Here is a 22,728-nt window from a genome sequence, read left to right as displayed (position 1 = left end):
GTCAGAGTTGCAGGAGAGAAACAACATTGTCCAGATGCTCAGTGGTGGATTTAAATTCATGGGTTTTAACTGTTAAAAAGTTTTTACAAAGAAGAAGTTACTCCAGTACTCAATCCTTGCTATAGTACTAAATTTTAAAAGAAGGTAGTGGTAGACTTAAATAGGTGGATCAGCCTTGAAATAAATGAGTGTCAGGATGTTAATTTGATTCAGTCAGACATCATATCTTTTCAAACTTACTCATTTTAAGTCATAGGAGTCGAGATTATTGCTGTGGCAGCAATTGAACTTGCATGTCAGGGTTTCTAGAGTGATAATCCCAGCTGCCTGTATAATTCTGATGGATTGATTAAGTCACTTTTCCAAGTAAACTGGTAATTGACCATTCTTATGAAATAAGATGACAGTAAAAGTCCTGTTTATTGTAGTATTTTGATACAGTTTTCATAAATGTATTTATTCTCCTTACCTTTTCAAAAAACCTGTGGAGGCAGTAGGACCAAGCAGTCATAGTCACCCTTATTTTATTTGCAAGGGTCAATTTTCTACTTTGTCTAAGGTGAGAAAAGGTTGTGAAGAATGGGGATTGTTTGTCTCACATCTCAATATTTGTTCATTGCAAGCTTAATATATCAGGTAAATGTTTCCCTAATTTGACTATTATTATGTACTGTTATTATGTGTATTTGAAGCACACAGGGAACTACCATGTAAATACTATTCAGAACACACTGTAATATGAATTAATCTTAATTATTTTGGTGATTTATTTTATCAGGTGCCTGGCAATAGTTTTCTCAGATTTAAAATGTGAGACTTTTTAACTTATATTTTCATTAATAAATAAAAAACTGAATATAAATATTGGGCATAAACTATTAGGTCAATACAGTGTCTTCACAGTCAAAAACAACCGAGTGTGCAATCATAGTCAAAACCACCGAGTGTGCAATCATAGTCAAAAACACTGAGTGTGCAATCATAGTCAAAAACACTGAGTGTGCAATCATTGGACCTGTCTGGCATAAAACTTGAGAAAAGCATTAGCTAGCACATTTGTATCTTGCCTCTTAATATTCAGCACCAGAAAAAGGACTTGTCTAGCCTATTTGGGGAATTTTGGGAAGTCTTTACCTCTTGTTTGACTGTCACGGACTTCAAAGTGAATTTTATTTCACTCAGAATCACTCAAGGGCAGCTGTTCTTGGGATGGAGTATGGGGGCATGTTATAGACCCTGTGACCATACTGCTTTTTACAGAGAGACTCCAGTGCTCCCTCCAAAATAGCATGTGGGGACAACATGCCAGCACATCCCAGATATCCGCTAGAGCACGCTGAGATCTTGGCATCTGTGACTACTTGCAGGCTTGGTGTACTGTGGAGCATTTTGTAGGGCAGTGCAGCGGGTGCAAAGCAGAGCCTGCTGTGTTCACTGGGATGGTAGAGACAGGTTGGGCAGACTAGTAGGGAATCTTGCAGGCACGGAGCTGGCTTCGCTGCTTTGAAGTCTTTAATACTTGAGGAAGCAATGTAGGAAGTGCCCCCCATTTTGGCTTAGATAGTATGCATTTACTGTATGTTTGCAGAAAGCAAACATCTGCCTAGTAACCAGGATGTGGTCCACTACAACTAAAACAGTGTGTATTTATAATATTCCATCAGCCTTTCTTGTGTTATTTCTAACCATGGTTATCTACGGTTCTACAGCACAGTCAAAAGAATGATGGCAATAATAAAAATAATGAGAATGTACAGTAATAAATGGCAGATGGGTGGATGTTTTGTATATGAAAAGTACCAGTCTTTACACTTTCAAATTTTACATAGTTTACTGTAGGTTCCTAGGCCTTATTTAGGTATCTGAAATAACAATAAACTTTAAGGCGCTTAGAGTATTTGTATTCTCCAAAATTATTGGAAGATATTTGGTTCATTTGAATATCAATCTATGGTACTTAAGTAGCTTACATATTATTGAATTAGGTTTCTGAGTTTGCACATGACTCTTACTGATGTTGTTCAAAGGAATAGATACATCATCATTTTACTTTTTTATTGTTTGTTAGAGTTGGTTAATTTTCATAAAAACCTACAAAATATAAGTATCTGCATACTTGAATTTGGCAAAAATGCTGTAGATGACAAAAAACGTTTTTTAGTCCTTTGAGTAATTTTCAGAGTAGAATGTTTTCTCCATTGTGTGCTGACATGTTTGTTTATATTTCCGTATTTAAGAAGGTTACTCTATAAATTTGTATAACATCATCAATGAACAAATGAGAAGTGCTTACAATTTGTGGGTTAATAATTTGCCTCATTCATTTGTAGTTTTTGAGGGTGTGTTTGTGTTAACTAAGCTAGTGGCACCATTTCTTGAGGTGGAAAATCTGAAAGCTGTTTCCATTTCTTTCCCTGTTTTCAGGCACTGTTTTAAACACCTTAGATAAGTAGTCAAATTGAAGGTTGCAATTAATTGTCCAGAACATGGGAATGGAATGCTGGTCTGGCATAACCCAAGTGAGTTGTACTGAATTTGGCATGGAGCATAAAAGAAGGTGAAGTCACGTTTAATGATACGTCCCAATTCGTAAACAGGTGTTTGCCCAAGGGGTATATACCAGTCTTACTTTGCAAGATTATGGCAGAGTGATTCACTGGAATATGTGAACATGTCTAACCCTTCCCTCCCCCAAAATATATTATGTCAATCCTTTTAGCAATTCATGTTCAATGGGGTATTGCTTGCAGCAGTGAAAGAGATTGGATTCCAGAAATTGTGGCACTCTTTTTACCTATTAACCCATCTAATGAATGGTGTTTTAAAATTTGATTGACAGCTTCTTTTCCCATCCTAATTAAATTGCTTCTTCACCCCAGTGTCTTTGAAGGACAGAGCCTTTGTTAAAGATGTCAAGTTAGTCTTTTATTGTTTGTTTCCATGGGGAGCAGAGCTTGTTGACAAGTTGAGATAAAGGTGTGGAATCAAGAATATACTTGTTAAAATACTCATTTAGAAGGTCTTAATAGTACTAACTAGAACAAAGAGGAAGATGTGCCCAGTGACACATTATTCTTCTGCACCTGAGATACAAAGAGCTGGTAACATTTACTATATCAAAATCTTTAGTGAAGATGATTAAAAAGAAAGTGGTAAGTCTTGTTCTGAAAGCATGAAGGCAGCTAAATGTGTAGAGAAAATAATTCACTCAAAAAGTTTTCTGTTTCTTTGGCAGAAACCTTGCTTAATTTCCATTAATGGGAAAACATCATCAAATCAACACTGTGGAAAAATAATATAGCTCTTAAGAGGGAAAAGCATTGATGGAGAAAGCAGTTGATAAAGAACCTGCTTATTAAAATATTTGGTTTTAAATTAAGGGGGGATTAGAAACAGATTATTTTAAGGTTAGCATTTGTGAGTTATTAGGCTAATCTCCTGCAATTTGCATTTTAATATGCACCAGTAGAAATTGCTTTCTTGAAACATTTCAGGCTTTATTTGCATGTACATTTGACTTCAGAGGTCAGAGTGCACAATATACTATTTGAATTCACGTGGATGTTTTCCTGTTCATCAGAACCAGGTGGCTGTAAAAAGTTTATCAATTTGAGACAGAATTTTCCCTGGCTGGAAGAAGACACAGAAACCCAATTAGAAACAATAAATGTCACCTTATGCTGTGAGGAATGTGTTTGCCATTCACATTAACTTCATGGGTGTGGAGGACCGTTGCTTTTAAAGTTGCCCTTTATGATCACAACTTCTTTCAAGGACTTGTATGGATTCTGACCTGTTTGCAAAACAGTTCTTTGCTGGACACTTAAATAATCAAAAGTTGTGCTTTGGTATGTAGCCTATAGTGAGGTACAGTCTGTGCTTTATACTTAGGATATGTTTTATATTTGCATTTTAAATTAACTCATTCTTTGTCTGCCATCATGTTTTAATTAAGCTTGCATGCAGAATTTTTGATAAGAAGCTGATACCGCTTAGGGTAATGAAGTCATAAAACTGCCCTTAAGTCTTGGTGTTATACTATATGATAATTAAATGCTCTTAAGCAAAATCAAAGCATACCTCTGATTAACAGAAGACTGAGTTAAGACTCAGAAAATACAGCAAATCAAAGTAAAAATTATCCAAATTAATTATTCAAATTAAAGACCATTCTAGTAATGCATTCTAAAGCAATTAGAAATTGTGTTGGAATGAGAAAAAATTTAGGCTACCGTGTTCTAGCAGTGATATGAAAAATGTGGTGGGAGTTTCCTAATCTTGCTTTTACTATTAGTTCTTGAATGAAAACAAGATATTACATAAAAAGATAAGAGAGCCCAATTTATTTTTAAAACCGGGCATTTTCACATTAAAATAATTTCATGGGCTGCCAAGCAGGCAGAGTAAGATTGGAAATAAAGTGGTGAGTATGTAATGAGAACATGCACTTTTCTTTCTGCCCACATAGTATATGGTACCATGGTTTAATGTATTAGCCTTTCAATTATAGGGATCTTATTCAAGTAGTATGTGGAATATATTTGTTTTGACAAGTATATTGGTACCTCTTGTCACATCATCAATTATTTGAACATCAATAAAAGTAGTTGTACTGGGATATAGGGAAAAGCTCTTTACTTGTTTGACTCTTAAAAATTAATAGGAACAAGACCAGACACAGAAGTCTCATGTTCTGCCTGACAATTACTCAATTAAATGCTAATTGCTTTCTTGTGAGAATAGTTTGCAGCAGTGAAGATGTGTCCCTAAAAATATCCTTTCTATATTGTATATAGAATGTATGTGTTCTCCATATATGGAGAAAATATATAAATTCTCTCTCTCTCAAAATATCCTATTCTATAAATATTCTGTCCTGTAGTCTCCCTAGCTGTGGAGAATAAAACCCAGGAATCTTCACTGGTTGAATCCTGCAAATCTCAATTCCCATTAGAAATTCTGAGTACGACTAGTGTCCCAGCTGATTTAGGGGGCCATGCAATTTAAACAAAATCTGACCCTTACTGGGAAGCAAACACCTTTTGAGCGATGCTGTATTACCGTGGAATATAACTGCCCCCGTGCTTCCAGTTTACATGAAACGTTCATAGTATAATCAGAAGTTTGAATAATGTAAAATATAGTGAAAAATTGAATTTACAGTCACCCAAGACCTTATTTGATAGTGTAATTATCTTGTAACAGATTGACAAGAACATCAGTTTTGTAGTCGCAGATGCCACTGATGCTTTCAAACACTTTTCACAATGCATTTATGTATGTATGTATCTGTATACATACTGAGATACTTTTCTCATCATAAGAAATTTAAGAACACACTGCTAATAATATATACAGTTTCTGTGTATACAAACAGAAGTCTCTAAAAAATGAGTTCTAAATTACTTCATTGGGTTAACTTAAAGCAAATGAGCTGATATTTTGCTTACTGAACTTGTGACATCAGATGTTTTTGAAGCATAAAGGAATGGAAGGAAATAGAAATTCAGTTTTTGTAGTTACATTTGTGACCTAGATTAAGGAAAAGCTCTAACAATACATTTAGTGCAGGTGTGAGTTTTCTTTGGTGCAGAGGTATTTGTGTGTCTGGTAGAAGTATCGGTCAGGTTGAGAACAGAAGGTAGGGTTAATAGACTCAGCACAATGGGGAAGAAACCTGCTTGATCCCCTGCCTACTTAAGTTAATTAGTTAATAGCATATTTTTCCTCAAGCTTTCTTCTGATCAGTTTTGAAATGCACGTAGATGGGTGAGTATGAGGGAGTCATTCTGCAAACAAGAATGTTAGAATATAATTTTGCATTTAAATCTTCCAGAATCTGAAAAGTTTTAACTACCTGAGACTGGTACATTCATATTAGATACTTTTTACCATTAGAAATGTTACTTTATTGTTGTGGGTTTTTTTTTTGTTAGCTGTGATGTGACATAGTAACTTCAAGAAGCAGAAATGTTGAATATATATTCGTCATTGATCTAAAGGGAAAAGTTTTGTTCCCATCAAATGATGTAATAGTTTCCAGCAGTCACTAGGGAGAATATTAAACATTACTGTAAACCTCTTAAAATCCTCAGTGATAGTTTAGCTCATATTTAAGAATGTTAAAAGTTTTGACAAACAATCCCCTGTACAAGTAAGGTCAATGAGAAGCAACAGAGGAGGGCAGTTCCAGAGAACTGGGTAAAGCTGATATTCAGATGAATTAAAGGAAGACTGAAATAAGTGTAAGGGTATTGGTCTGACATTAGTCGTGGGTAAAATAATGGAATGGCTGAAATGGAATTTTGTTAAAAAGTTATGTAGGAGTACAATATAATCAATAACACTTTATACAACTCTGTGGAAAGATATGACATTTTATTTCTCTTCCTTTATTATATGTTTGGTTTAAACTATTAAAAAAATTTACTCCTTATTGATTAAATGCTTTTGAATTTTTTGTGCAGTGGTTAAGGAAAATGCTGTAAGTTCAGGATTGTTGTTACTCTGTATAGTTTGTATTCTGTTTTGACTGTTTGTTATGGATATAATTCTGCAAAATCATCACAAAATGACAGGGAAGATTGGGAGTACCTGACGATAAAGGAGAGGGGGCAAAAACTATGCTGCTTTTCAAAGACCTGTAGACGGATTATAGATTCAGATAAAACTTTTTTGTAGAATCTGTTTGTATGTCAGCTGCGAAACATCACCATCAAAGCTGAAAGAAAAGAATATCCTGGTGCCCTGTCATACATAAGATATGCTCCTAACTCATCCACCAGTTATATTGAGTGACCAAAAAAAAATCCTTTGCAATATTTTCATAGATTGATAGTAAAGAAATAAATTGAGAAACACCCAGTTGAAACATATTGAAAATTGGAAGACATTTGAAAAGAAAACATGATTATGGAGGGTTAACACTGTTAAATAGAGTAACAGGGGAATTGAGAGAGGCATTGGCTGATATCACATGGAGAAAAACAGACAAGAGGAGCACTCACTAGAAGAGACTAAATGAAAGAGGGCAGTTTCCAATTAGCAAGGATAATTACTGACAGAAGTACCCCCTTGCCATTTTGAAAGGGATTTTGTCCATCAGTGCTCTGATAATAACTCCTGATAATGGTAGTGATCTTTGAATGTTGAAAATGCTGAATATTAACTTTGGGGGAAAGATTTGTTTTCATTTAATACAGAGCTACTTTTTATCAAGTGAATTATTGCGTCAGGGTAACCCTTTGCTTCAGTTTGTTTCAATTTTTCTGTTTCTGTGAATAGTGGTATGAATGATAGTAGCTGATAGCATCCACACACAGAGAACTGCTATTTAAGAATAGAATTATATATTAAGAATTATACATATTTAGTATATTAGTATATAATTATATATTAAGAATTAGGATTATCTAATAGAGGATAATTCTCTATTAGATTATCCATTTTATTTTTTTCCTCAGGTAAAATCTCGGGTTGAAGTCAGTGACAAAGCTTACTTTGACTTAAGGAAAATGTCTGGCTTCATTATAGTGGCATCAATTTTACTTTTTATAATTGGACAAGATTTAATTTTTTAATTATAATTAGATTTAATTACAATAGAACAACTGTGGAGGGAAAATCTACGTTTTTACACTTGTTGGTAAAAAACCCAAACCAACCAAGACTAGGAAGTTTGACCTACTTTTACTGTATTTAAGAAAATTATTTCAGTTAAAGTGCTTAGATCATACTAGAAAAGATGACTGCAGGATACTGCAGATGACTACTACTGTAGTCATTTAGAGGTGACTGATTGTTCCAGTCAAACATGAGTTGTGGAAAATAGAACCTAACAATATAGTTTTGTGCTTGATCCTAAGGAATTACTTGAGGTGTATCTCCAATGTCCAGAACAGGAGGACTGATAAGTGGCGCGATATTGTCGTTGCTCTATTCTTTTGCCTTACGAAGGCTTAGAGGCTTAGAGTAGAGCCAAGTGACCTGACAGTCTTGGGGATAGCTTTACTTTTTACTCTAGAATAAAGGAATGAAAGCTGCTTTCAGGATACATACTTTTCATAGGATATCCCGAATTGGAAGGGACCACGAATTCTCTAAGGCTTTTGAAGAAGACTAAGATTTTTCAGAAGCACATAACTTAGGGATGCAGGTTATTAATGTATTTTTAAACTACTTCACATACCGTGACTCTGTATGTTGGCAGCTCAGTCACTCTACTGAGATGCAGAATGCTAATCAAACAAATGATGTGCAGACTACAATGTGCAGCAATGCTGTGAAGTGGTAGTTAAAGCTTTGTCATCTGAGTATGTGGAGAGTCAAACTGAAAGTTGAAGAAACTTCATTGTGTGTACAGTTGTCCTTGTGTGTGCTGCAAGAAAGAAACGGTGCCTTTAACTGGAAGACTTCCCTGTAGGAAGTAGAGGAAATAACTCCAAATGATAGGGAAATGCTGGAAATGCCCCTCATGTAGAATTAACAATGTGTCTATGTAGGAAATGACCAATATCTAACTCACAGAATTAGTTACTGTGCTTTTTAAATTTGTAAATATAAAAAATTCAAATGAGATCCTTCAACGCTCAGCGCAGTGTTAAGTTCCAAATGCTCCCTTGAATTCAGTACTTCAGTTTTAGTGAAATCTGAAAAACCATTCTCATCACATGAAATTGACTTCTGTCTATATTTTGTTTTTGTCTTGAAGTGTTATGAACACTGTAAAAAGATGCCATTTACAAGCATATGTGTTGCAAAAAAATTACTCAATTTATCTCATTGGCATTTAAGGGATGATCACTAACTCATACAGCCTTACTAACTCATACTTAATACAGCCTACAAATGCTGTATTAAGAATAGCTGCTATTGTAAAAATAAAAATTTGTAATGTCCTCCAACTTTTATAGCTGTTCTTACAGAAGAAGAAAATTAAGATTTCCACCTCTTCTATACATTTTAAGGGGGTCCTGATGTACAGTGTTGTGAGGCACAAGAATACATCTCTACTGGAGTACCTAAACATACAGCAACATCTTGCTTACGGTCTGTTACATTTATTGATAGTGAATTGATTGGCTCTGATGAGATTAAATTGTTCTTTGATACTATTTCTCATATGTTTAATTACAGTATTTATAGCTAACAGTTGTCTATGCATATCCTTTGAATAGGTGGGACTGCTTTGTTATGATGTGGGTGGATGAGATTCACAAAAGCAGTTTACCTAGGAAGTTAAGATTTCCTTTGTAGTCAGTAGAGACAAAGAAGGGTCTTCTGGATCCAAAGGCACTGAAAGTTAGATAGCTTCTATGGTTAAAAAAAAAAAAAAGTAACTATCTCTCCACAGTTTATAAAGGAAATTAAGGGAAATTAACCACCTCGTCTTAGAATTTGTCTTAGTGGATATCACTCTGCTTTAAACAGCTATATTCTTTTATTTGCTCCAAAAGAAATCAGGAGAGCATATCTTCCTGGCTCTTCATAGTTTCTTTGCCCTGCAAGGGTAGCAGGCATTTCTTCCTCCAATTCCTTTAACGGTAAGCTTTGCAACAGAGTTATTTCCTTTGGGAAATGATTTTTGTTTTATATATTCCCCTAGGAATTTTCCATTTAGTAAAGAACATAATGTTTGGTTCATATTGTCATTGCACAGCAGATTTTCTTTAGTACTTCTTCCCACAGGAATGGTGCTCAGTAATTCTCTCCAGCCCTATCATTTAACACCATGCCAGCTGTCTGCTTTCTTATGCGATTGATGGAGCTCAGTAAGTTGGTTCTACACCTGATATGAGGTTTTATCTATTTTTATGTATTTTCACCATTAGTTTTTGAGAAGTGTCTCAGCATCACTCTTGAGGGAATTGCTTACATGGAACCTGTTGATGTGATCTGATTTCAGCTGATTTCAGGTGTGCACCTGTGGTGGGAATCTCAAACGCCATCCTTCTTTATGGGCTCCTAATCAGAGTCCACGGCATTTGTTTGTTACAGTGGATGCAAGCACTGAAAATGGTTGTGGAAAAGATATGAATACACTCATATTCATGAATATGAGTGAAAGTAGGCAAATGTTTTTCCTTAGGTTCCTCTCATTTTTTTCATGTTGAATTATGAATTTCATAACAAATCCTTCTTCCCCCACCCTGCCCCCCTCTGTCAAATGCTAAAGGAAGACAGGGTTGCTACTTTTTCGGAGGATGTAACTATATAACTTAGGTCATGTTTCTGAGCTCCACCAACTTAAAACATCAAAGTGAATTTGTTCTGATATTTGGCCAACTTATTTAGTCATCCTTCTAGACAAAACGTTTATCTGGATTTTTAGTCTGCGGTGTGGCTAGAATGTACGCTACCCAGATGTGTTTTCCTAACTTTGATGCAATAGAATAAAGCAAACATAAATACCCCTTTGAATACATCTTGTTATGACCAGTAATAGTTGAAACTAAGTTAAAACTATTAGATTTGACTGAACTGTGACATGAACTTCAGCTGTATTACATCAGGGGAACAAATTGAGCTTTTTTTTTTTTTAAGGAAAATCTTTTCTTATCAGAAAATCTATCTCGGCCAAAATCAGTAAGTGCATTTGTTACTAATTTAGTGGGGTGTGTTTGCGTGTGGTTATATATTAGCATTGAAAAGTGAGCTCTTTCCTACTCTACATAATGGAGGGTACCATTTGTTAATCCAAATGTTGTGCAGTAGAACTATCCATAAACTTCTGCTCAGATAATGAGGAGATTTTTCTGGATTTAAACCAGGGAAAGTTACAGGGTTAATTATCACATTTCAGACAGTGAAGCATGCCTGACACTTGCTATCTCTTTCCTTTACTCCCCTGCTTCTAGCAGCCCCAGTGGGAATCTTAATCTGGGTCAGCAGGACTTGAAAAAGACTATACACATCCCATCTCCTCCATAGACTCAGCTGTCTGTTAGAATAAAGGAGAAGCTGAGGAATGAGAAGTTTGCATGGAAGGTTGCTATCTCAATACCTTAATCATTATGCATTTGATGGTCGGCTATTTAACATGTTTTCCTTCATGGAAAGAATGGCTTTCTTCTAGTAAGTAATGTTGAATTGAACTGTGAATCTTTTTGAATGTGCCTCCAAAGCCTTTTTAAAGGTGAGAAACTGTTCCCCTATAACTCCAGGTGGCTTGAACTGTCTTGCTTTTCTGTCAGCATGCCGGGGTAATAGGTGGTGAAGCCAGGTCAAAAATGTCTGGCAAACAGACGTTTTGAGATTAACACATCTTGTCTTTTGGAAGAGAATTGGTGCTAAACGTATTGGAAGGTGTTTCATTATATTGCTTATTAGCTCTTCCATCTTTTCATTCGTTTTAAGGAAAAGAACAACAATGTGGGATATGATTGGAGTTAGCAGTTGCCTTGCTGAAAATAGGTAAAAAGTGGTATTTCCAAACACATAGGTGAAGGACTTCTGCCTACAGTGCCAATTGTGAATTGTTTTTCGTGACATTTCTCAAAGACTAAGGGACTATAAACACGTCATTAAATAATGTATATTGAAATGAAAGTTAGAAAGCCGTATAGCTTCAACTCTGTTTAGAGGAGCAGCAGGAGAACAACACAGAATGTTATGATTAATAGTAAAACCCCAATCCTGTAAGTATGTATGTGCATATATAATGGTGGCTTTTACTTTATTGGAAACCAACCCATAGCCTGTGGTGATACATGCTTACTTCACCAGAATAATCCTCTGATAACGTGGGCTTTACACTCTATAAAATAATTACTAGTTTTGCTGCTCATCTTATTTTGAACATAAAATGAACCAGTTTTGGGGATGAATGTTTTCTTATTTTGGGTAGGGTTTTTTTTGGTATTTCTGCCCAAGTTCTAACTCTTACGTTTAACTGGCAGAACGCACAGCCTGAGTGTGGCTAGGGCAGGTGTGCATGTAAAGAAAACCTAATTGTGTGCCTGTGGACTTTGTGCTTGTGAATAAGCAGGGTATTTCAGTTGGGAATTTTCTTAATTTGTCAGTTTGAGAGAAGAGAGTTAGAAGGTGCACTTCCAGGTGTGCAGAATAATGAGTATCATTGGTCATTATCTGCAGTACAATGAATTTGGTGACCTAAAAATGTTCTTTTCATAAACACCTAGAAGTTGCTGTTGAACACACTGTAACGTTACTTCAGGTGGTTACTTTGTTGTTGTTTTCTTTCTGTAGATGAAGTGCTTCAAGCACTGATCTGATAAGCTCTTTACTACTTCAATATTAGGTTTAAGTCTGCCTGCTGTGTGACTTGGCAATAGAATATTTTTGGTCTTTCAATACTTGTCTTGACCCCAGAAAATGAAATCTGCATCACTGAAAATAATCGTACCTGTATGGCAGTAACTGTTGGCTTAGAAGTCGATTGTCATATGAAGTAGGATGTAGCTTGTAAAGGGTTTTTTTTGCTGGATATTGTTGTGGAGCAAGCATTAATGTGGTCTGTGCTATACTTCATCTGTGGAGGAACGCAAGAGTCTGCTTTGTCTGAAATTTATTGGTGTGGCACCTTGCATGAACAATGAATTTTTACTTTCACTAAATGACTGTTTTGAAACTTTCTTTTTTTTTTACTAGTAAATCCAATAAGACGTAGTGAACTCCATTATCTTTGCTGAATTCTCTTCAAGGTTTATAAACTGTGGTTTTTTGACTGAGTTTTACAAAATCTGCATTTCATCATGATGCTCCTTTGTTTTGAAATGGTTATGTCTCTTTCAGTACAGAAAAATAGAAGAAATTATGGAAAACTTGTAATTCAAAGACAAAGTATTCAAGCAAGCAATTCATGTGTTCTGTGACCTTTGCACTTTGGCTTGAGAAGCCCATTTTATTTCCAAATGTTCTGGCACGTGTTCTCAAGGTTTTACTAATAATAGAGAAATTCTATAATGTGTCTCAAAATAGAAAAGTAATTTTAATGAGAGATGTCATGAAATTAGTGTTATAGTTAAGTTTGAGCTTCTAATTAGCCTGCCATCCATTTTCTTTGGTTGCTATGTTTAGAATTTGCTTCCAGAGTGTGTAATTTTAGTTTAATCATTCTTAGTCTTACTTTTACTCCCAGACACTGTGTTAGTAACCACAATGTTTTCTAATCACTTAAAATTATATGCTAGCTCAACCTGAATGGGAAGTTCTGGAAATTTCTTCAGGTGGTTCAGTATAAATTAGAAGTGCCAAAATTTCAAGTGGGATTGGCAATGACTTGGAATTTAGCTTAGAACTTCACTGTCTTGACTGTCTTGCTGATTTTTTTTAAATATTGATACTTTTATTGTTCAAGGTGTTGGAATAGAGTTTGCTGAAGTGGCTTTGTATTCATCTATACAGATGGAAAAATATCAGTATCATGTGTTAGTTGGATTTGTTTTTATTACCCTTTGAAAGATCTGTTTGTCAACATGTTTTTATTTTTCATTATTACAGTAAAATATAAATATGAAATTAAGCTCATCTAGGACATGTTTTACTATGTACTTTCTGGGTAGCAATAATTTGTGGATTTATTCTAGATTTCTAAAACTACACTAATCACCTGCTATCTCAACATGCTGGAAATGCTTTTTGCCCCCACTAGGTGAGTATGACTGATGACAATGAGAGTAGTGGTCTTTAGTAGGATGAAATCCTGCCTTTACTGAATCAAGGTAGTGTTCCCACTGGAGTTAGCAAATCTTTGATTTAACCCACAGAGCTTCACTGTACTTAAATGTTTGCAGAAGTATGATATAAAGGGTTTGTCTTGATTTCTTGACCATCTATAGATCCCATTGCACTGAAATGCAATTAAAAATTTGCAGGTTGAGGCTCCTGGTTTTTTAAATTGTTTGTTTAGGATCACAGCTTATGTTAATATACAAAGTGTGCAACTTCAACTGTTCAAAATTTGTTCCTTTATTGTAAAATGTTTTTGGTTGTCATTACACAATGCCATATATTTGGTGATTTAAAACAAACTCTCCACCTCTCTGTCTCCATTTAGCTCATGTTTGGCTATATTTTATATACATTGCTGCCAATTCAACCACAGCTTCACAGTGAAACTCTGTCTTCAATATTCATTGACTATCACAAATTCTGTGACATATCTGTGTGTTATTTAGCACATCCCTTTGCTTAAATAGAACTTTTGTTTTGAAGGGATAAGTAGAGGATTCATTGTAACTCACTGGATTCTGGGGGTTTATGTAATTTGTAACAGATGTTACTTCACTCGGATAAGCTACTAATTTCGTAACTGCACTTTTAAATTTGGATTTTATAACATAGAACTTGGTTCTAAATGTATTGCAAAGTATCATATGTATTTTGGAACATGTTTGTAGCCTTCCTTCAAAAATATTTTTCCTCATCTTGGTATTTCATAGTTGTACCAAATAACAAGCAGTTACTCACATGCAAAACTGGTTGCAATATTTACTTGTGGATAGGCTATTGAGAGGAAGTCAAGTGTCAAGTATTTAAATAATCATCTATGTATGGTTACTGTTGACCATATTAATTTATCTGGTGTCTCAAAAATGCTAAACCCTTAAAAAAACCAAAATAAAACAAAACCCACAAAAAACCAAACACACACAAAAAAAGAGACAAATAGAGAAAAGTATATTAGTCAAGTTAAAATAGTCTTAACTATAATCCTTACTGCAGATGGGACACCAGAGACAAAAGGAATTCCTCATTTCTGTTCCCATGGACTTACACAAAAAAGCTCCCATAATGATGGACAGCAGTATAAGACACTAAGATGTGTTTAAATAAGCAGTAAACTTGCTATAGAGCTGAAATGATAGTTACTTTATCCCGAAAGATTTTCTTATTGACATCATTGTCACTAGTTCTTCAAATGAAAGAACTAAAATAAATGATACAGTGTGACTCTCTGTGCTAATAATCCACTATCACTTTGGTTTTGTGGAGGTAGGACACAGCTTTGATATGTGAGAAGTTTCAAAAGAGGATTCTGAATTTAAATGATACGTGCATTTGGCTCTTGCAGAGTGTTTGAATCGACTGTCATCATAATGTGCAACCTGTGGTATGCTAGTAGACAATACTGCTTTGTGGCAAAATCCAATTTAGAAAGGTGAAGTAGAGCTGTTAGCAATAATTCTGTCACGGAAGTAGCAGAAGAAAACGAAACTACACAACTTCCCTTGAGTATTTTCTTGATCTAACTGTTAATGTTTCCAGAGGCGCAGATTGCTACAGTAATTACTCGTGATAATTTCACGTTCCTCTAGTGAGGCACTAGAATTTCAGAAGGTAGCTGTGTGCATCCAGATAAAGCATGGGTCATCATGCTGCAGTGTCTTTTTTCTCTGCGGTCTTCTCTGATCATGCTCATGTTGAGCTTCACTTGAAAGTGGAGTATTTGGTGTCTAGTGAATTGATGCTTTGTTGTCATCATGGTGGTCCTACGCCGCGATGTTAAAAACTGTGGTCGTGATTAGCACTAGCTGTGGCACTCTCCTAAGGGTCAGATAACTGTGGCCTGAGGTACTTAATTCCAGCGTACCCATTGCAGCACTGTGGGAACGCCACAGCGTTTGGAAGTGCTCCCTTGCGGGAGTGACATGGTTATTCTTCCTGGTGACAGAGTGTTTGATAAAGATCGCTCTCTGACATGGATATCTTTGCCCGCATTCCATAAAGCTTTAGTCACCTGTCAAAAGCTCTGTGCACAATGGTTGTTGAGTGAGATGGTCTGCACCGGGAACCAGGCTGCTAATCACTGTTTCTTTATGTTGGAAACTACTTGGAGACTTTCCTGTTTAAAAAACCAAAGTTTACTCCTAGAATAAGTGATATTAAGAATTTTATTAATTAAATTGATATTGTCACTTATGTTGTCTTGCCTGTTTTAAAGGTTTGCTTTGCTGGTGTCTTAGTTTTTCTATGGCTGCATGCCATAAGTGCAAAGTAAACAAAAGGGCTTGTAAGGAAAAACATATTTGACTTTAAATGCCTATGCATTCTGTGTGAATTAAGATATGTGGTGGAGACTTCTTAAAAAGCACGAAAAAATTCTGCCTGATCTTGTTTTAGATTTGGCAACTGAGTTGTATTTTCTTCTCTAAAATGGGGGAAAGGGTGAGAACAGTGGTCAGTGTCCTGTGGCAATAACAATGAACAAGCAGTAATTAGCATCTCTCTCAGTTCTCTGTTTTTTCCCGTTTTATTCATTAGCATCTTGCTTTATGAAGATCTAATTCTGCTTAAAAATAGTTGTAAGGGGTCGGATCAATTTACTATCTTGCAATAAATTATTCCACCAGAACGATTGCCAGAAGATACCTGTGAGCTTGTTAACAATTCACCATCCCTGTATCCACTTCATAATAATTAAATTTGTTATCTTGTTTTTCATATTTTAACGATTTTTTTCATAGAAGACTTGCTCCTAAGTGCTGTGGATGAAATAGAAAGGGATTCTGTATTCTTTAAATGCCAAACTTCTGCTCTCTTCAAACTTGATTTCTGCTAAAAATAGTTACTAGGAGCTGAAATCACTACCAACTCAAAAGAAAGCTCCTTGGAACTTCTTGCTCATTTTTTGCCCTTTACTTTCTCAAAGTTTTCTTCAACTTCCTATCCAGCTAATAAGAAGGCATTTTGTATTTTTGGAATTGTATTTGTCTTTTTTTGTATTATTAGAATAAGCTTGGGAGAGTGATGGTCATTATTGCCCCAAGGAACTAGTCTGCATGTACAAGAGTGGGTTATGTTGCAAACCTTTTTCAAGAGGGATTAGCAATTTTGAAGTTATTGTTGGATGGTAAACAATGCCCTAAAATATTTTATATAAGCAATAATGATGGAGAAATCTTGATTGTTTTTAAAACTTGCATCACCATTAGTTTACAGGTTTTAATTGCTTGACATCTTATAAGGTCTACTTAGCAATGAAATAAACATGGAGAGACTTCTTTCTGCTTGAACACTTTGCGCTAAAAATGAGAAATGCTCTTGGAAATTATCCTTATAATAGTGTTGAGGTGGGAAGTTTTCAAGATTATAAAAAAATTTCTGGATTTCAACCCTTCTTTTGTAACTGTGAATATGAAATTTAGTAAAAATCTTAAACACGACCTTCGTTTGGAGAACAGTTCTCTATTTTTTTTTCTTTTTGCAATGTTTTCATTAATAACTGACTTTTACTTTGCTGTAGGTGTGTGTGTTGGAACAGAGCATGAGTTTGTTCAGAAAAAATTTAACAAAAAATAATATAAATTAACAGCAAGTTTTGATCAGTTATAAAAATATATATTCAACACTGTACTTCCAATGCATTTCAGTATCTCCTAAATCTTTCCTGCGTTAAACACTTTCCTTTCTTTCATTGCTTTTAGAAAGAAAGTTTGAAAAACTTATTTTTATTTTTCTTTGTTTAAAAGCTTTGTGATATTACAAGAAGGAGGCAGAAAAATGTCAAATAGGCAATGATAGGTCTTATAAAATATAGATGGAGTGTTTACTTGGTTGTTTTCAGTTGGTCTAAAATTTTTGTTGGAAAGCTACACTTGAGATTGCCAGTTGCAATTGTATCCTCCCTGCCATCCTGTTTAAAAGTGAGACGGGGGAGGTTTTTTTTTTTTTTAAATTATACCTGCTTAGAAAGATGATAAAATAGATCTTAAACAGCTTGAACAACTACTGTGCAATTGAAAGTAATATTGGGAAAAACTATGACTGAATCTGAAAAGATTAGGATCTCAGACTGTGAAGGGTATGGATTCTTTATGTTCCCCAACTATTGTAAAATATAATTAGAGATATTGTTCAGGTGAAAATAAAATAATAAAAAGTATGAATGTCATGTTTTTAGAACTTACTCATCCTTAAGTTCTGCAAGTGTTTGAATGAAGAGCCCCAAAACACTTCTAAAATTTATAGCTGATATCCTGAGAGATTTTCAAAGTCATTTTACTCAGTAAGGAAAGATTTATTCCCCCCCCATCAAGTATTTACTGTGTAACTGTGTATTGTCAAGGTATGTTTGGTCCTTCCAGCAGCATATTTCAAGTGGTGTTGTTTTGACAGTCTTTTTTCTGTCCCTGATAATAGGCTTTTTAAAAATTACCATGATTGTGCATGCCTGCATTATAGTGTGGGAATTCATATTGTATTGTCCTGGATATTTCGGATCTCAGAAAGCTATATCAGGTCACTTCTTCATCTGTTAACAGAATAATTTGTACTTAGAAATGGTTTTTTCCCCCTCTTTGCTTTTTCTGCAAGTGTAAAGTAGAACTTGTACATATGCAGTTATCTAAAGATTTAGTTGCTATATATTTCAGTGACCTGCAATGCTCCCCAAGACTGCACCTCACCTTTAGAAACTTAGGTCTCTCACTGGTATAATATATGCCTTGCATTATTGTGCATGAGAACGGCAGAATTTTGTGCCAAAGACAAACTTTGTTAATAGTTGTACTTTTTAGGTTTTTTTACGAAACTGCTTTCAAAATATGTTTTAGACTTGTACATTAGGTATTTTTTGGGACTACTGGGATATCTGTTTTGCATCTATAGCCTATGAAAAGCTGAGGATCTCCTTTGTTCATGGTTATAAAATGGAAAGAAAGAATATTCTAATATGAAGGATCCTTAAGGTAAAAGACCATGCAAGTTACTTGTCTTTATGCAATTTATGCTTCTGAAGTATGTAGTAGAGTGTCAATTGAAATATAGCACAGTGTGAGAGACCATCTAGGAATTTATGAATGACTCAGTCTAGAAAGTGGCCTTTGCATTGTTGTTAAGTGGGATTCTGGTAGTTGTCATGCAAGTGCAACTGTATTTGCCAGTGTCTTCAGCGTAATTTATGTTTTCTGAGCATTATCCATAATAGGCTACAGGTAGCTTGCCTTTAGTCCACATTCTAGGAATTCTGAATTGTGCTATCCCATCCAGTAATGACATAGGAAGCATAACAATGAATGAGCACACCTCATCAGCATGGTAAATTCTTTGGTCTTCTCAAAATCTTCAATTGTATATTGGACAGGAAAAATGATTAGATATTTGAAGGCCCCTATTACACTGAGGAAGATTTTACTGTTGCTTGTCTCCTCAGAAAGATGAAGCTGTACAGTGCAGGCAATTACTGGCTAAAGGGGTCAGGTGCAGCTGATGTAGGGTACTATGTAGTGTTGTGTTTGTCATGTGGCTTTGTGACCCATAACTGTTGAAAAGTGACTGCAGTATGGAACTTAACCTTGTGTAGAACATAAGGTGTGGAAAACATCAAGGGTTTGGTGAGACAAATTGAATGCCAACACAAATACATCAGGTGATGTGTCAGTGATATCGTTACTCTTCGCTAACCAAAGTATGTCATGTTGGTTTTCACTACTTGGGATTAATTTCTCAGTTCTCCTTTGCATGGTTAGCTGGACTTCTTTGTTTGTTTGTTTTGTTACTTGGCTCTGATTTATGTAGTGTTTGGACTCATGAGTATCCTGTGGGTTCTCCGTTTTATTTGGAAACATTACATTTTAAAATATAAAACAAAAGCTATCAACACATTTTGTTTGAAATGTTTCATATTTATAGTTCTATCCCTAAAATTCTGTTTTCTTTATCTTCCCAGTCACATGGGAGCTTGGAGGGAACACACACACGTCTCTAATGCCAGTGTTGCAGATTAAAAATAGTTTTCCTCCACCAAATGCTAACAGCTGGTTGGCTTTCTTTCCCTGCTGAAGATGCATCGTATAGTATTTTCATTTTCCTGCTGTTTCCAAATGTTAATGGATCAGACACTGCAAGTTTTACTTTGTAAATCCTATTGCAATACTAATTACATTTTAACAGTATTTCTATGAGGCTTTTTACAACTCCAGTCAAGCACCTATTTTTCCATCCTGCAGATAAATAAACAGAAAGTGGTTGAGGGAGATGCTTTGTGTTGATTTAAATGACGATCAGTGCTTCTGTAAGCCAAGTATTATTTGGGCAACATGAAGATGTAGTGGCACTCATGAGAACAGGTCTCTGAAGTTGTACTCCCCCAGGATAAACCCCTAACCTTTGTTACTTGAAGTAATTCAGTGCAAATACTGTGGAAAATCTCTTGTCATATTGACATTGCAGCAATTGCCTATTGAAATCACTGTCAGCTTCGCTTTTCACTCAGTGATGGAAAATGTCTAAACATTGCATTTCAAGAAAGAAGACATTTATAGCAATATTTTTCAAAATAGCCATTTTTGTAATGCTGTGAGTGAACATATTATATACAATGACAAGTTATTACTGAACTGAGTAGAGTATCTTATAATAGCTCTTCTGCCTTTCCCCATCTTGAAGTACACAGCAAAACTGTCTTACCATATTAGAAGAAGTGAATCTGTTATTTTATTTGAAAATTCTTTCATAATGTCTGACACTTAGAGTGGTATTACCTTCATATACATGATCCATAGTGTTTGTATTTTGGCATAAAAGCTGAAGCAACTAGTGCAAGACATGGAGAGACATGAGAGTTAACAAAATAACAGATGGCAGTTATGTTCCTGTGGAAATAATTATATACTGCATTTTTAATTACATAGAATCAATGTGTTGGTTTTGATTAATACAGTAGGCTTGCTGGTCATATGGAGATTAGTGTCTTGTATGGTATAAACCTGAAAGTTAGTTTGTTGTCATGTATTATGTCATATGATGGGGATCAATTTCAGGAATGACTTAAAAATATGCTCTATACAAAATCCTTTCTACACTGATTGTACTAGATAGATTAATCCTGTTGCCATATGGAAATTGCATTGGGTATGCAAAAGAAAAATCTAGATAAGCGATAACTCATTTGATACCCTGTGGTTTGTGTTTATGGAAAACAGAATTCCTCAGGATCTTCTAAAGGAAAACAAGAGTGTGCCAAAGGTAATTTCAGTGTTGAGTGTTCACGGATGGTAAAATTATATTTAACAGATGTTTGTAATTTTTGCAGGTAATAGCTCTAGCAGATGCAGCAGAAGAAAATCAAGCCAACGTGTTCCAGGCATTCACAAAGTTGAAAAGTGCCACCCATCTGGTGATTATGCTGATTAGTTTGTGGCAGAAGCTCAGCACTGATCAAGTTGCTATTCTGGAAGCTACGTTTTTGCCATTAGCAGAAGATACACAAGAGCTGGTAAGAATCTGTAAGAGCCGCTTGAAAAATGCTCATTCATAGAGCTTTAAGCCCTTAAATTTACATATTTTGCCCTGTACTTTACTGAAGACTGTCCTTTGAAGTGATTTAAGTAGCCTTGTTAAGTTCAATGTTTGATGTAAACTACACTGATTTCACAGGAAAGTAGAAAAGTAGGAGTGGGTTATAGAATGTTTCATTAGAAGACATGGGTGATACCAGTTAAATTCTGCTTAACTTTTCCATAACAAGAGAATTAGGAGTGTCTCACACAAATTTAGCTGATTTTACCTTCAGTCCAATTGTTAGCACAAACAGAATACTGCCATTTTTAAAGACTTTAATATAAATGCTATATAATAGACATGCACACATTCCAATAGAAATATAAAATACAGACATGTACACCTAGTAAATACAGTGTATTTAATCTATTAAGCATTTGCTATACTTTGTCCTCAGTGTTTTTAGAATGATTTATATAATGGATGAAAGCTATCCAAAGAAAATACTGTGTATAGATAATGTCCTTGTATTTGCCAAACCATTTTCTACATAGTCCCACATTGTGTAGATATCTTGCAAATTCTGCTCTGTTTGAATGAGTGTGACCATGTGAGACTGTGTGCAGAATTTGGAGAATGGTTTGTGAAGAAAAATAAGGCTGTATTTTATCCATGCCTAATGTCCCCAGCTAAACACTGCTTTAGTTGAATGTTCTCAACTTAATTAAGAGTTGATCCCCAGTTGGTTTCAAGTTGAGCTCTCTTACTGAATTCTACAATAAAGTACTTAACTATCATTTGCCACAGTTAGAAGAGAAATAAATTCTGACATTAATACATCTCAACACTTTATTTTAGGCATCTGAACTATGTAGTGTACTGCATAACCTTCCACAAATGACTTCTAGGGATAAAAAAATAAGAATTATTTTAAGTGCATACCAGTTTTAAATGTCATGCTTTGCACAGGGTTTTGCAGTGTACAGTGAATCCAGATTTTTGTACATACCTGGAATACTTAGAATGATTTGTGGTCTTTTAGACAGCTTGAGCTGGGTTTCAAGTGAATCTAGGATCATCTGCCATTTCCACCTGGGGGGCAAAAAATGTTTTGGCATTTTACATGGTATTGACTCATAGTAGGCAAAACCCCACAGTTCTACTGAGATTTGTTTTGGATTTAGTCCTCATTTAAACTTGAAAAATCAAGCTTTGCAGATGAGGAGTATGCATTCCCATGAATGGAATCAAAAGGAAGGTCCTATGAATCCCATAAAAGCCCAAACAGCCATTTTTTGCGTGACTCCTTTTTGTTTTGCCATCAGGAACTGCATTGCTTTGATACATGTTTTAATACAATATGGTAAAATTTGTTGCATATCCTATAATACAGGATATCGCTTCAGCATGTATCTTGGTGTGGTTTTAATATAGTAGTTAACAATATTCCATGTTAAAGCTGTAAGACTTCACATAAATATTGTAAGGATGTATATCCTACAGAGCAGTCAGGATGAAAAATGTAAACCAACAATAACTGGAGGT

General features: G+C 35.2%; 1 protein-coding gene across 2 annotated transcripts in view; it reads left to right on the top strand.

Annotated features, from left to right (window-relative positions):
• Positions 1 to 22,728, top strand: part of BBS9 (Bardet-Biedl syndrome 9) — a 289,085-nt gene that overhangs the window by 105,506 nt on the left and 160,851 nt on the right. For both annotated transcript variants that reach the window (XM_051789144.1, XM_051789143.1), the window contains exon 20: positions 20,996 to 21,178. In XM_051789144.1, coding sequence (XP_051645104.1) covers positions 20,996 to 21,178 — 183 coding nt within the window. The remainder of the gene's footprint in view (positions 1 to 20,995; positions 21,179 to 22,728) is intronic.

Source organism: Manacus candei, unplaced genomic scaffold (assembly GCF_025592945.1).
Source record: "Manacus candei isolate 608988 ecotype Guabito, Panama unplaced genomic scaffold, ASM2559294v1 h1tg000026l, whole genome shotgun sequence".
Classification (NCBI taxonomy): Eukaryota; Metazoa; Chordata; class Aves; order Passeriformes; family Pipridae; genus Manacus; species Manacus candei.
Note: the sequence above shows the minus strand (reverse complement) of the source record. Positions and strands in the feature narration are given on the sequence as shown.